We start from the raw sequence: 13,156 nt of genomic DNA, 5'->3' as shown, positions 1-13,156 counted from the left end.
ATGGTTATGTGTTGATGGCCTCCGGTGCCTCAAGGGCCAGGCAGCCATGCAGGTGTGCCCACGTGCCACAGTGTGAGCGAGCACACAAGCCACATCCAGCTTGGTGCCCACCCAGCCATTCACACACACACCAGCGCCTCAACCTCGGCTCACATCTGTGTAACCCAGACAGACGCAGCACGTCCGGGGTCCCCACCCCACGCCCCCGGGGGTGCCCCCCACCGACATTTCCTTTAACGAGCTGGGTACTTAGCAGACACGCAGGTGAACAAAGTTACTAGTATCTCTCTATCCAAAGCTTAAAGCCCGATGGAGAAGTCTCAACTACAGTTCAAAGTGAGAGAAAACAGAAGGATGGTAGCACGGGATGATGGACAGCATTTTCCAGATGCATCTCTAAATGCTTTGGTTTAATCGTCACTACGTCCCTGAGACTGACTGAAACTGGGGCTCCTGAAGGTGGGCAGACGGAATCTGACCCCAAGGTCCCTGCCATTGCCTGTGAGCTGCATCTTCCTACGAGATGGAAAGCCCTCGTTCAGCCCTCCACAGCCATGGTCTCCATGGAGATAATCTGAAGCCCATGCTCTCGGGGAAGGTCTCAGGGCAACACAGCAGAGCTGATGTCACAGGAGGGAGGCGCTTCTCTCTCACAGGCTCTGGCGTCTCCGTGATGGGCTCCTTCTCTTCGTCTTGTCATTGTTCGCGTGGTGTGGATACGGCACGTGTCAGACAGGTATGCGAGGCTCTTAAGACCACAACTGCCTTATCCAACTCCAAGTGAGACACTCATTAAACCTGAAAACTGTATCCCAAATAAATGGTAGGCATCAATTTATCCCGCCCACAGCTGGCTGTGCTACGAAACCTGTCATTCTATCAACCTGTGTGCGACAAATGCGGGGCATCATCTCATGAGATAGGATGGGCCCAGCTTTCATGTTCGATAGGCAGATTTTTCATTATTCTTTTCTCAGACAGTAATAGAAAGCATCTCATTTTGTTAAACTCCAACATGTGATGAACGAAGGCCTCAAAAGAGGGCCATCTGAGAACATGCATCTCTGGACGTTAAGTACGGTTTACGCTATTACCAAACAAGCTATAATTTTGACCTCTCCCCGTCCACTAGCTACAGAAGACCATCTATAGAAGAACAGCCCTTCCGAAAACGAGGCTCAAACAGCACGGGGAATTTCACTTGTTAGGAAAGACGACACATACAGACTTCAAGTTCACATACAGTACAGCTGACCCTTGAACAATACGGGTTTCAACTGCGCAGGTTCACTTACACACGGGTTTTTTTCAGTATTGGTACCTGTTTCATTTTACAGATCTTTAGATTAGCGAAGTGGGGGGGAAAGTTTGTGTTCAATTAGAGATCACAATATGTGGAATCAAAAGGACTAGAGTTTGAGTCCTGATTCTGTCCAAACAGTTTCAGCTTCCTGCCCTTGGGTGAGTCATTTATCAACTTCCTTTGTCTTGAGGCAGGGATGGCAGTGCGTGGATTTTTGACTCCAAGGAGGGTCAGCGTCCAGAGCCCCTTTGATGTTCCAGGCTCAACTTACATGAAAATGCTAATGTGTTGACACCGATTAAACTGTGGTTTCCCTCAGAACCAGCCTGCAAGCCACCTTTTCTTCTCTACCTTGTGGGGTTCAGGGCTACGCTTCCCTCTATGTCGTTCGGTCAATTCATGCCTGCACACGCCCGAGACAGAAGTAGGAGGCAGGCAGTGTGAACAAAAGATACACTGTCTCTTGTGATCCAACAATGAAAGGGTTTTCATCTCCTTCTTGGCCCTTCTAGAGAGCCTGTCCTAGCATCGCAGCCCCCCACCGGGACATCCCCATGCCACCGCTAACCAAGAGCAGCCTATCTGAGCACAGAGTGCCTTAGGCTGGACACGCTGATGGCAAGGCAAGAAGGCGAGTGATCCTAGCCTCGGTACTGGGGGCAGGGGGGAGCCGGGGCACGCTGGTCAGAGAACGGGGCTGACCACCCCAAGAGCACGTGTCTTCACGTTCTCAAGGGTCTAGCACCCTCTCCATGGCCTCAGACTGCAACCCCAGCCAGGGCCAAGAATCCCATCCAGTTGGACACCATCCCCAAGAACCTGCGGTGAGCACAGGGCATCCCACGCCTGCAGGGGACCGGAGCCCACACCTGCTGACGCTCCCTCCAGCAGACGGGACCTGGACTTGCACTCACGCAATTTCTGAATGGCGAAAGAAGCCAGCAGAGGCTATCAAAAACAACAGGAAAGCTGGCTGTCTGGGTGGGGGCGCCCACCCATGGGGAAGAGGAGGCATCAAGGTGCCAGCTGCTGCACCGCGGCTCCCAGCCAGCTGCTTGCCCTCTTCAGAAAGCCCCAGAGAGAGATGCAGTTTCCCCACTGACGTCCCTGGCTGCCCGGTGTTCCCTGAGAGCCCTCGCCCTCCCTCCCCGGAATCTCACAGAGCTGGACATGGGGAGCTATGGAGCCAGGACACCGTATGGTTGCAGGTCATCCAGCAACAGATCCCAGAGCTCCACCACTTCTCTGGACCCTTGGGTTTTGTCCCACTACGTGCTCTGTGTGTGCCTAGGCTGCTGCAGCACTTTAATGCCTAATGACATGGTGGAGACGCACCACGGGGCTGCCACTGGCCAAATCTGTGACAATCTGAGCATTAAGTATCGAGAGGAACACATAATAAGCTGCTGAACTAAACACGGACCCATGAACTAAAGTTTACAAACGAAGTAAACACAGGGGAGAAAGGGAAGTTCTTCCTCATTTATACACACTTTCCTTCTATGATAAATGGAAAAGTACTGACTTTGTAGTGGAGGACACCACCTCTGACCAGAGTCCCAGGAATGGGACAAACTGACACCCAGTGCCTCCCGATACGATGCACGGAGGAGGACACAATGTCACACTGTTGGGACGACTGGCGAAGTCTGCATGAGACCCACAGACGACACGACAGTACTGCCACGTTGTTAATTTCCCAATCTTGCTAATTACTCTGTGGCTGCACGAGAGAATACTCTTATTCTTAGGAAGGACACACTGAGGAATTTAAGAGTAAAGGAGTATCGTGCCTGCAGTTCGTTCTCGAAGAGTTCAGAAAATAGTTTGCACACAGGTAGGTACAAGGAGGGAGGACGTTAAAGCAAACATGGCACAATGTTAAAAGCAGGGGACTCGCGTGGCAGATACAAGAGGGGTCTTTGTACCATTCCTGCAACTTTGGCGTCAAAGTCTGCAATTATTTCAAAACAGAAAGTTACAAATATACACCAGACTTGGAGCAGTAAAACTCCCATCAGGTAGAGGGGCGGGTCGCCCTGCCCTGGCAGGGTTCATTTGGGGCGACGACACCCACCGAGTCACAAAAGGAGAAGGGAACATGCACCGGGGCTTTGCGCTCACCTGTGCCTCTCTCACCTCCTGCTTCAAGGATTCAGACTCCACAGCTCCGTCTCATATGCTTCCCCACTGCCCTCAAGTGCACTGAGCACATGACAACTACACGACAACTTCCTCTATTGCTCTAACTGAAAAAACGGGAAAATATCCTGTCAGGCTTCGCAAGGCTTATGGCAACAAAAGACCAACACTTTACAAAACGTACTGTAAAAGTATTAAGCAAGTAGAGACACTGAATGTTTAAAAGGCTCCGATCCACCATACAGCAGCGTGGCGACGGACTCTGCTTGCCAAGAAGGGACACCTCCCCGGACAGACAAGTGCGTAACTTGGAAGCAAAATCCCTCCCATTTCCTCCCCAGGTTTCCACCCCCAATATTCAACAATGGCCCATCAGTGTGACTGCAGACAATGGACTGTTTTGAATCCAACAACTCTTAAGACAGGCCTCTGCGGCCCTGGGGTCACTGTGTCACTATCCCGAGTTTCAGAGTCTGCTGTTTTCAACTGGCTGTTTCTAAGACCTGGAGAATAAGTTTGTTTCGTTTTTGAAAAATGAGGTGATAAGCTAGAGTGTGTCCCTACTCCTCCCCCGATATTCCAGCCTTCTTAGAAAGCTAGAGTCCTTTCAATGATTAGCGACTGCATTTTTGCACTGGTTCTTTTTTAAGAGATGCCAAATAAGGTTCACGATTACAAATACTGAGAACTACTGCAATGAGACTCACTTCTATTTATCTTACCCAAAGCACTGAGAACAGGTTACAGCTCATTTGAAAAAACATATGAGCATCTTCAACATTAAACCGTGTAATAACGCTGGGAACACGGTGGGAAGGCGGGGTGTGAACTCTGAGAGGCTCTTCCCCCACCTGCACGGGAGAGGCTTGGTGATGAAGACCACCCGATGGCCTGTGTCTCCTCTGCACGTGATCTGAACGGTCCCGCACCTCGGCAGCCTACGTGTGGGCGTGGCTGTGCTCCAACACCGCCCCCCCTCCCTAGCCCATGTCTCACCACCGAGCATTCGGGGCCACCACAGAGATGCATCAGCCAGACCCATCCAGGTAGGCTCGGGGGAAAGCTCTGCAGAGTCACCGATACTTCACGTCAATCGCAGAGTCATCGATACTTCATGTAAGTTCAAAGAGAAACTTTTGCAAAACCTTCTTAAACACACCTGGCTCTCTGGCCAAAGGTTCTGATCCAACCCCCGGAGGATGGAGCTGTGCTGACTCATCTCGGTGTCCAGAGCTCCCCGGACTCTGAAGGCACCGGAGGCCGGCAGCCTCACTTCTCCTGCGGAGCCCCAGCCAAGCCAGACCTGGAGCCCTAAGGACCTCTACCATCCGCTTTGAGACGGGATGGGGAGGCGGCAGGCCCAGCACGCCCATCAGTTCACGGCCCAGGCTCAGCCTGAGAAGCCGCCAGAGCCGTCAGAAGTGACCTCTTCCTGCTGGATTCGTGACACGTTCCAGAATCAGGACTGGATATATTCAGCCTACCCTCTTAAAGGGACCGACGTCCCGAATATCCCAGGGCCCTGTTTCTGACCACTGTCTCCTAGTCAAGCGGGAGAGCCAAGTCCACACACAAACAGTAACCCCGAAACCCCACCAGCGAAACCGAGGCAGAAGAAACTAGGGCAACGGTAACTTCTGTGGCAAATTACACAACAACCCACCTTGCCAAAGTGACTGCCATTTCAGATCTAGGCTGACAGGGAATTTATGTTCTGTGAGCAGGTCCCCGTCAGGTGTAGGCCGCCGGGCATCCTGCCAGCTAGACCCAGTATCACAAGAAATTCCGGAGCCCGTTCATCAATGTGACATTTCCCGTTTAATGACAGAATCACACGACAGCACATTTCCCATCACACACACACATACACGCCCTGTAGAAGGTATGAAGAGGATCCAGTGTGAGTTTTCTGAAACTCCCTGACTCCCTTCTGGAGATTCTATACTGAAGCAATAAAAGACTCTCTTGTAATGGGAAAACATCTCCACGTATGTTTAAAAAAGCTGAACAGGCATTGCACGTAACAGGAAAACAAGACTGACTGAAAGCAATTTACAGGTAACATCTGTTCACTAAGCAACAGCTAGCTACAAAAGAGACTAACATTGAAAGCAGGGCAGAAATATTGGGGGGTCCTAAGCATAAACTCCCTCCAGAAGAAAAAAGAAAGAAAAAAAAAATCTTTAAAAAGTATTATAGGAAACAATAATGTTTGACAGAAAAGGAGTCAGATGGAAAGTAACACAGTAAGAAAGAATGATATTAAATCTTATTTTGTAGAAAATAATTGTTAAGTACTTCCTTTTCGATACATCAACAGAAATACCTTCATACATGGTTGCCAGAAAAAAGGTTAGCAAAGCCAAAATCACATTCTCTCACACATTTGCTGGTGCACCCCTGCAGGAAGTAGTCACACATGCTGCTAAGAGCCTGACTCCCTGAGTTAAACCCTACCCATTTTAAAATGTCTTCCATGGGAATAAGGTGTCCAAATGGTAACATATATGGCCCCTGGGCAAAACAAAATACACTCTGTGCCTGCAGAGTAGGATCTAAGGCTGATTTTTTTTTTTTTTAACCCAACAGCACACCTCAAAAATCCCAGTGGCACTCAATGTGAGGTATAAAATTTTTATACCCCCGATTACAGGCTATGAATTATCGGCCTCCTAATACATTTCAATAAATGAACACCAAGGACAGCAGTGGGGGCTGGAATGACAGAGGCCCCCCTGCTCTGACTCATTGCCTGGCAAATCACAGGGGAGACTTCTACTTTAAGAGCTGGCATCGTTCCCTTTGGCTAAGATGGAAATTTAAAAATTTCTTTACTTTTGACCCAAACTGCCTCCAGGGAGGGCTGCAACTCCCTCTCTGGCTTGAGGACTACGTTAGTATTTATATGGGAATATTTCAAAGCATATACAGAATCCCTTTTTTTTCAAGCATGGAGAATTTAAGGTTTGTGCTCCTACCATCCCTTGGTCGGCCTCGGATTTTGTCTAATGGCCACCACTTACATTCAGCCATAAAACAAATGGAAAATGGGAAAGGAGGAAGAATGGTAGGTCACACATAGGTAATACCGCTCATTTCCAGAATAAGCACAGGATTATTACTAGTCTTTTCTTTTCTTTTCTTTTCTTTTTTTTTAAATGGCAGGGAGAGGTAGGGTGTGAGGGAGAAAGGGGGTAAAGAAAACATCATTACCCTCCTTGGGTAATATGCATTAAATTCGTCTCCAATACGCCGCAACTCTTGCGCAATCCATATCTCCGGACGCATATCTGCAGGTACAGCCTGAGACTGCCTCATGGAAGCTGCATCAGAACAAACAGAACAAAAATCACATTGTTTTCCATAGATCATTTAGAAAGTCCCAAAGGTCAGTTTCTAGAAGCAAGCCCATCTCACACACGCTTTCATGTTTTGGGACGCTCCCTAACTTCAAGAGCTACAATCATGCATTCGAGATTATGGTGGCAGGCTCTGCTACGTAACTCTGGTTCATGAATAAGGCATACAGAGTAATTTCATTTTCAACAACAACTGGAGATTCAGAATTGCCAAATTTAAAAATCTCCTGGCCAGTGAATTACATACTTCCATTTCGAGAAGGCAAACTAACACAACAACGGCACAATGGATGCTGCCCAAGAAATAGCCTCGAAACATATGAGAGTGTAAAGATTTAGGCTGTCCGTAAAGTAACTATTATATTTTGATCTTAAGGCAAGGTAAAATTCCTAGGAAAATGTCACACGTCAGCGAGGAACATGAAATGGTTGTATTCAAAGCAAAGTCAGTGAAAACCTGAGAACTGAATGAGCTTGTTTCCATGGAAGGAGGTGCAGTGATACACAGCCAGTCTGCACAAGTGCCACCAAGGGGCCAAATGAAAGCATAATTGCATGTTTTGTTTCGATATTAATGCAGCCAATAAAGATGGCTCAAGTCTGCAAACACCACATGGAGAGAGGAAATGTTTTGGGTGTAAGAGCAAAGGCTTTTTTGAAAGGAGAAAAAAGAGGGAGGTTCACCCTTTCATTAAGCTGTCACTCCCATCTACACCCAGTGCATTCAGCCGTCGGTTAATGAGCCCATTTCAAAGCCACGTGATGGCCAAAAATGGAGCACAAAACTGTGAGTTGTCCAAAGATCCCACCAGCATCAGGAAGACGATATCTCCAAGTACCACGAAGAAAAGTGTTCTCCACACTCAGAGAACAGCTGGGTAACACGGGTAACAGGAAAAGAGATGAGATTATTGGATTTCAACTGCTATTCACATGCGGCTTACGCTAACTTCCTGTTAAAAGGAGCACTCTGCTGGCAATTAAACACACGTGTTATGTTTTAACCACAGCGAAAAATTTAAGCACCTATCATAATCAGATTTTGCCATAACATGAATATAGCTTCCTCTTTTGTATTTTTGTAAAAAAAAAAAAATCTTGTATGTTGTATTAAGAGTTTTATTTATCGTTACAAATAAAAGTGCTGTTGGTTCCTAGGTCTACAAAAGCACTTAAAAGTGAACTCTTGAGTTTTTACCAAGTCTTCTCAATCTCTTGCCCCAACTTCTCTGTACCCCCGGCCCTCACCCAAGAGAAATGATCGATGATCCCACAAAGGCTGAGAGGCAGGGCATCGTGTGTGTGTGCGCGCGCGCGCGCGCGTGTGCACAGGTGTGGGGGCACTGAACAAAGAACACACGTGCATCCTCTCCAGAATCATCTGTGCTGGCAACGAGCCAGAGGGGAGATTTCCCCAAGGACGCCTGGTGAAGCGCACAAAGGCTGATGACAGGAAACTTTTGGGATACGCCAGGCATGTCCCCTGAACACCCCTCCAAGCACACAGAAAACTGCCTTGGCGGTACCTCTGTCACAAATTCCATCGTTACTCTGTACAAGCCTATTAAAATTAAAGTTTAAGTAGCTAAACCGGCAGAAAACAGAATTTCAGGGTATATGTGATGCCAAGTGGTCTGTAATAGTTCACTCCCTTCTCCTGGGTTTGCAGTGCTTTAAGGATTTTGTCCATCACAGGTACCAAATCATTACTATCTTTTCATACTATCAGCCAATCAAGTGCTCTTTCCCTGACTTTAGCAGCTGTTGTTACAAAGTTAACTCCCCTTTTTCTAAGAAAAAGCCTCTTTTCTTAGAATGAACACTGTGGTCATCACCTGCAAGGTTAGCTCAGGGAGACGCATGTATCCACAGATACAAGTGACCAGACCAGCGCACAGGATGCCACGTGGTCGCTCAGAACCCCTGTCACCCACCACTCCTGGGCTCCAGAGTCCCACTCCTTTCTCACTACACTTGGCTCTCTTCGAGAGAGTAAATCTGCCCTCAATCCTAGAGTCAGAAATGCCAATTATCCAAAGAAAATCTGTGAAATCTAGGCTGCATGTTTTACGAAGATGACAGACTGGTAAAAACTGTTGGCAAGTTACCCAAGGTTCAGTAAATCAAGACACTCACTAATTTACCCAATGAATATGAATGCCCATGAGCCAGATACTGCTCAGGAGATGGTCTGGGCACAGCAACCAAAGATGCCCAAGCCCTGCTCCCACGAGCTCACATCCCTGCAGATTAAATGCTAGACTTCAACTAAATGATAAACTTCTTCTGGACAAGGATACTCATACCTTATATTCTTGTAACACAAAACGAAGTTAACTCCCCCGGTTAACTTCCCCCAACCTGCAGGTGAAGGCTCCTGAATTCTCTTTAACACCCTCACTTACCTATGTGGTTTAGAAAGTTCTGTCTGGCTCACGGGAGGGCTGACGGCCAGAAGCACCACCATTGGAGCCGGTGCACATCAAAATGAGCACCTAGTGACTGCGTCAACCTGGCCAGCAGCTGAGAAGCACATGTGGAACCTTGGGGGCCAGATCCAACTTGTTCATCTTAGAGACAAATGCCCTGCTGTTTGTGGGGGGAAGAAGATAAGCAGATGTTTCTTCTGCAGAAAGAAGAGTTCTAACTGCTAGCTTCAATAAATGCCCAGAGAGAAACACATCCCCGTGGTCTGGCAGTGAGGCCCTGGAAGCTGTACTCTTACAAGCTCCTGGTGCAGACAGTCCACGGACCAGGCCCTGAGAAATCCTGAGCAGGGGGAAGAAACCACGGGTCAGTTCTGGGGCCCAGACGTGTGTCTTTGGAGAACACTCAGGAGTCAGGAGAGTTGTATTAGCCAAAGATAATTGGTTAGACCAGGCTTAGCATACACTAACTGATAAAACAGATCAGTAAGAGAGCTAGCAACTGTGTTTAGGTATATATATTTTTTGAAGTTTCTATAGAATAGTAACATACACTATAAATTAACATTTGCAAAGGAGACTGATGTGTCTAGACTACTCTAACACAGCAGCTATCACCACTTGGCTTTAAGAATTGGAGGTTTTTTTTTTGCAGTACGTGGGCGTCTCACTGTTGTGGCCTCTCCCGCCGCGGAGCACAGGCTCCGGACGCGCAGGCCCAGCAGCCACGGCTCACGGGCCCAGCTGCTCCGCGGCATGTGGAATCCTCCCGGACCGGGGCACGAACCCGCGTCCCCTGCATCGGCAGGCGGACTCCCAACCACTGCACCACCAGGGAAGCCCCCAAGAACTGGAGTTTTTTGAGAAGCAAATACTGTTCTTATTTCTTGAATAAACCTAAAATGAATGACCAACGTTCACCCTGCAATAAAACCTAGCCCATAAATACAGACAGTGTTGGTTTTAAGGTAAGATCGTAAGCTAAAAATTCTATTTTGAATATTTTCAAAGGCATCCTATTCCTATATTTTAAAATGGTGGCCTTAATCTCAGTTAATACAGTGGATTTTTGCCACCTAAATTTCAAAGATTACTTCTCAAGTAACAAAATGTCTCCTTCTGGTGGTGACGGGGGTGCCGGGGGCTCTTCCTTAACTTCGTCACTAGTTTAATGCTGGTGTCTGTCACATGCGGTCTCATGTCACATGAGAACCTAGCAGGGCTAAGAATGGGGTCTGGCTGACCTGAGAATTTGCTTGTCAGCCCCACGGCGGCACTGGTCGGAGCCAGAATTAAGGTTTTTATTCCCTTTATCACCAGTTTGCTGAATTCTGCCCCACAGTGACCAGAGCACGAACCACCACGATGCGGAAGAGATCCAGGGCTCGGTCTTCCAAAGGTGAACCTGGAGCTGGTGGGGTTCAAGGGCAGGGGATACTCAAAAAACACACCCTCACTCCTACAATCCTTTCTAGATACTCAATCTGCCTGCTCCCTTGCTAATATAATCCACTTATCAAGAAGATCATTTACATTTATATCTCTAGCCTGTAAGACAGATAAGCATCAAACATAAACATTTTATTATGCTCTCTGCAATGTGCTTAACAGCGGCAAATACTGACACCTCGTCAATAAAATGGGTCTTTATTTGAAACAAAAGCTCTTATTACTTAGATCACATTTTTAACTAAGGCAATTTTACAGAAACATAAGAACTTCAAAGGGGAAACTGTGATGAGGTGCATTTTCACCCACAGAAAATGTAATTTCAGCATTTAAGAAAGCATTTCGGGCTTCCCTGGTGGCGCAGTGGTTGACAGTCCGCCTGCCGATGCAGGGGACATGGGTTCGTGCCCCAGTCCGGGAGGATTCCACATGCCGCGGAGTGGTTGGGCCCGTGAGCCATGGCCGCTGAGCCTGTGCGTCCGGAGCCTGTGCTCCGCAATGGGAGAGGCCATAACAGAGAGAGGCCCGCGTACCACAAAAAAAAAAAAAAAAAAAAAAGAAAGCATTTCATGCCATAAACCTGGTGCTAAAAGGAGAGAGGGGAGGGAAGAGGAAAAGCACAATGAAATATAAGCAGCTCTTAATGTAAAGCTACTGCTGCAAAGCTGTAACCAGAAGTCCACACGAGGCCGGCTCCGATCCTGTAAGCACCATTCTGAGCTGGGGAACTTGCTGGGCCCAGATTTTCTAACCAAAGCCACTAATCAAAACTTTGGAATGCAACTGTGTCACACAGGCAATTCTGTCAAAAGTGCGATATGTTAGCTGAATTTTCATCAAAACTCTTGGAAACAATGCTAGAGTCTTCTGAAATCTAGCATTTCAGAATCTAGCATTTCAGGTAACCTGATTTCCTATAGGAAAAAAAAACCCCAAACCAAAACAACCACGAGGTCTCTGATTAATCTATTTTTCTATACCAGTGTGCCGGGTGGGTAGAAAGGAGGACATTTTTTCAACGCCAAAGAACTCTGAGTTACTGAAAGATGTGCAGTATTGCATTAACTGTTGTGGTTCAGCTACAAAACTAGTTTCCAGCCTAGAGGGTAATTCCAAATCTTAAAAGCTCAGAGACTGAAAAAAATTAATATCGTGGTTAAGTGGCTGATAGTGAAATCAGGCTGAGGCTTTCGGAAAGGGCTTTCTGTAGCGCCGCCAGCGAGAGTGGGAAAATTTAAAAAAACGAGATTGTCGATGCATAATGAGCTCGACATCCGTCAAGCCAAACCTTCTGATTTTTCCTAAACGTCCAACCGCTTCCACCCCACTGTTCCGATCGGCAGGTGTTCAAAGGAGCTGCGGTCACATTCTGACGTGCACTGCCATCTTTCCACACCCGGCTGGGCTGCTGTGCGGATGACGAGAACCATCCTGGGGGCGGCGGGACCATGTCTTACACGTGCGCTCACATCACTGCAATCATCCTTGGGGACAGGATGCTCTCACGTCCCAGGGCCAGCGGCTGTTTGAGTTCCCAGCACATCACTACTGGAGCTTCAAGTGCAGAACCAGAAACCAAACGAAAATCCACGGAAACATTTCACTCTATACTGTTTTCAGATGTTCGCTGAGCTACAAATACTGGGGTAGAATTGAGATTACATTTTCAACTAATCAACATGAACTGAGCTCTCAATCAATATTCAACTCAGAGTTGAGAAAGGGTTTCTTGGTCCCTGAAGAGATGCGGAATGTATGACTTTGAAGAAATTGTTTTTATTTTAAACACAGAACATAATACTTAGGCAAATAAGTGCTCATTTTGCCCGGCACTTACCAGGGACTGTGGAGCAGAAAGCCAGCCCCTCCTCCTGGCATTTCAGGGCTGCCCATCTTTATCCCTGAGGAGACTCTAGATTGAACCAAAAGACATAAAGGACCACTTCCTGTTGGCTCTGAAAACAGGGCTGAAACAATTCCAAAAAAGATGCTCCAAAAATGTTCGGGGAAGCACTGCTCGCGCAGGTGGCCGCTGTGAAGGTCGACACTCATTTGGAGAAGTAAAAATTCTGGGATGTTTATTCAACCCAACAGTCTCCTTACTTAAGGGGCTATCTTCAGAAATATCTTTATCAGTTGAGATTTACAAGAAGGAAGCAACCAGACAGCTGGCCAAGGTTTCCATAGGAAACCCACCTGAGGGACGGAGCTGTCTCAGCAGCTCCAGAATTCCCAGCCACAGGGGAAGGAGGGCCGCTGCCATGACAGTAACTGACTATCAGTCATTTACTATCATTTACTGACTGCAGTAAATGCTATCAGAAATCACCTTGAACTCTGATGGTTCTCAGAAAGCAAACGAGCCAGAACCCAATTACACACACACACACACACACACACACACACACCTCCCCTTCTGGGTCTATTATTTCTCAATTCCATCACTTTATTTTTTGATAAATACTGTATCAATTCCA

General features: G+C 47.4%; 1 protein-coding gene across 10 annotated transcripts in view; it reads right to left on the bottom strand.

Annotated features, from left to right (window-relative positions):
- BCL2L11 (BCL2 like 11) overlaps nt 1-13,156 on the bottom strand; it is a 46,046-nt gene that overhangs the window by 10,633 nt on the left and 22,257 nt on the right. For 8 of the 10 annotated variants that reach the window (XM_033838114.2, XM_033838115.2, XM_073791119.1 and 5 more), the window contains one exon: nt 6,659-6,768. The exons of 1 other annotated variant lie outside the window; for it this stretch is intronic. In XM_033838114.2, coding sequence (XP_033694005.1) covers nt 6,659-6,768 — 110 coding nt within the window. Of the gene's footprint in view, nt 1-3,427; nt 3,553-6,658; nt 6,769-13,156 lie in introns of all 10 variants that reach the window. One more of the 10 variants, XR_012325600.1, reaches the window with a different exon arrangement.

Source organism: Tursiops truncatus, chromosome 14 (assembly GCF_011762595.2).
Source record: "Tursiops truncatus isolate mTurTru1 chromosome 14, mTurTru1.mat.Y, whole genome shotgun sequence".
In the NCBI taxonomy this organism is placed as follows: Eukaryota; Metazoa; Chordata; class Mammalia; order Artiodactyla; family Delphinidae; genus Tursiops; species Tursiops truncatus.
Note: the sequence above shows the minus strand (reverse complement) of the source record. Positions and strands in the feature narration are given on the sequence as shown.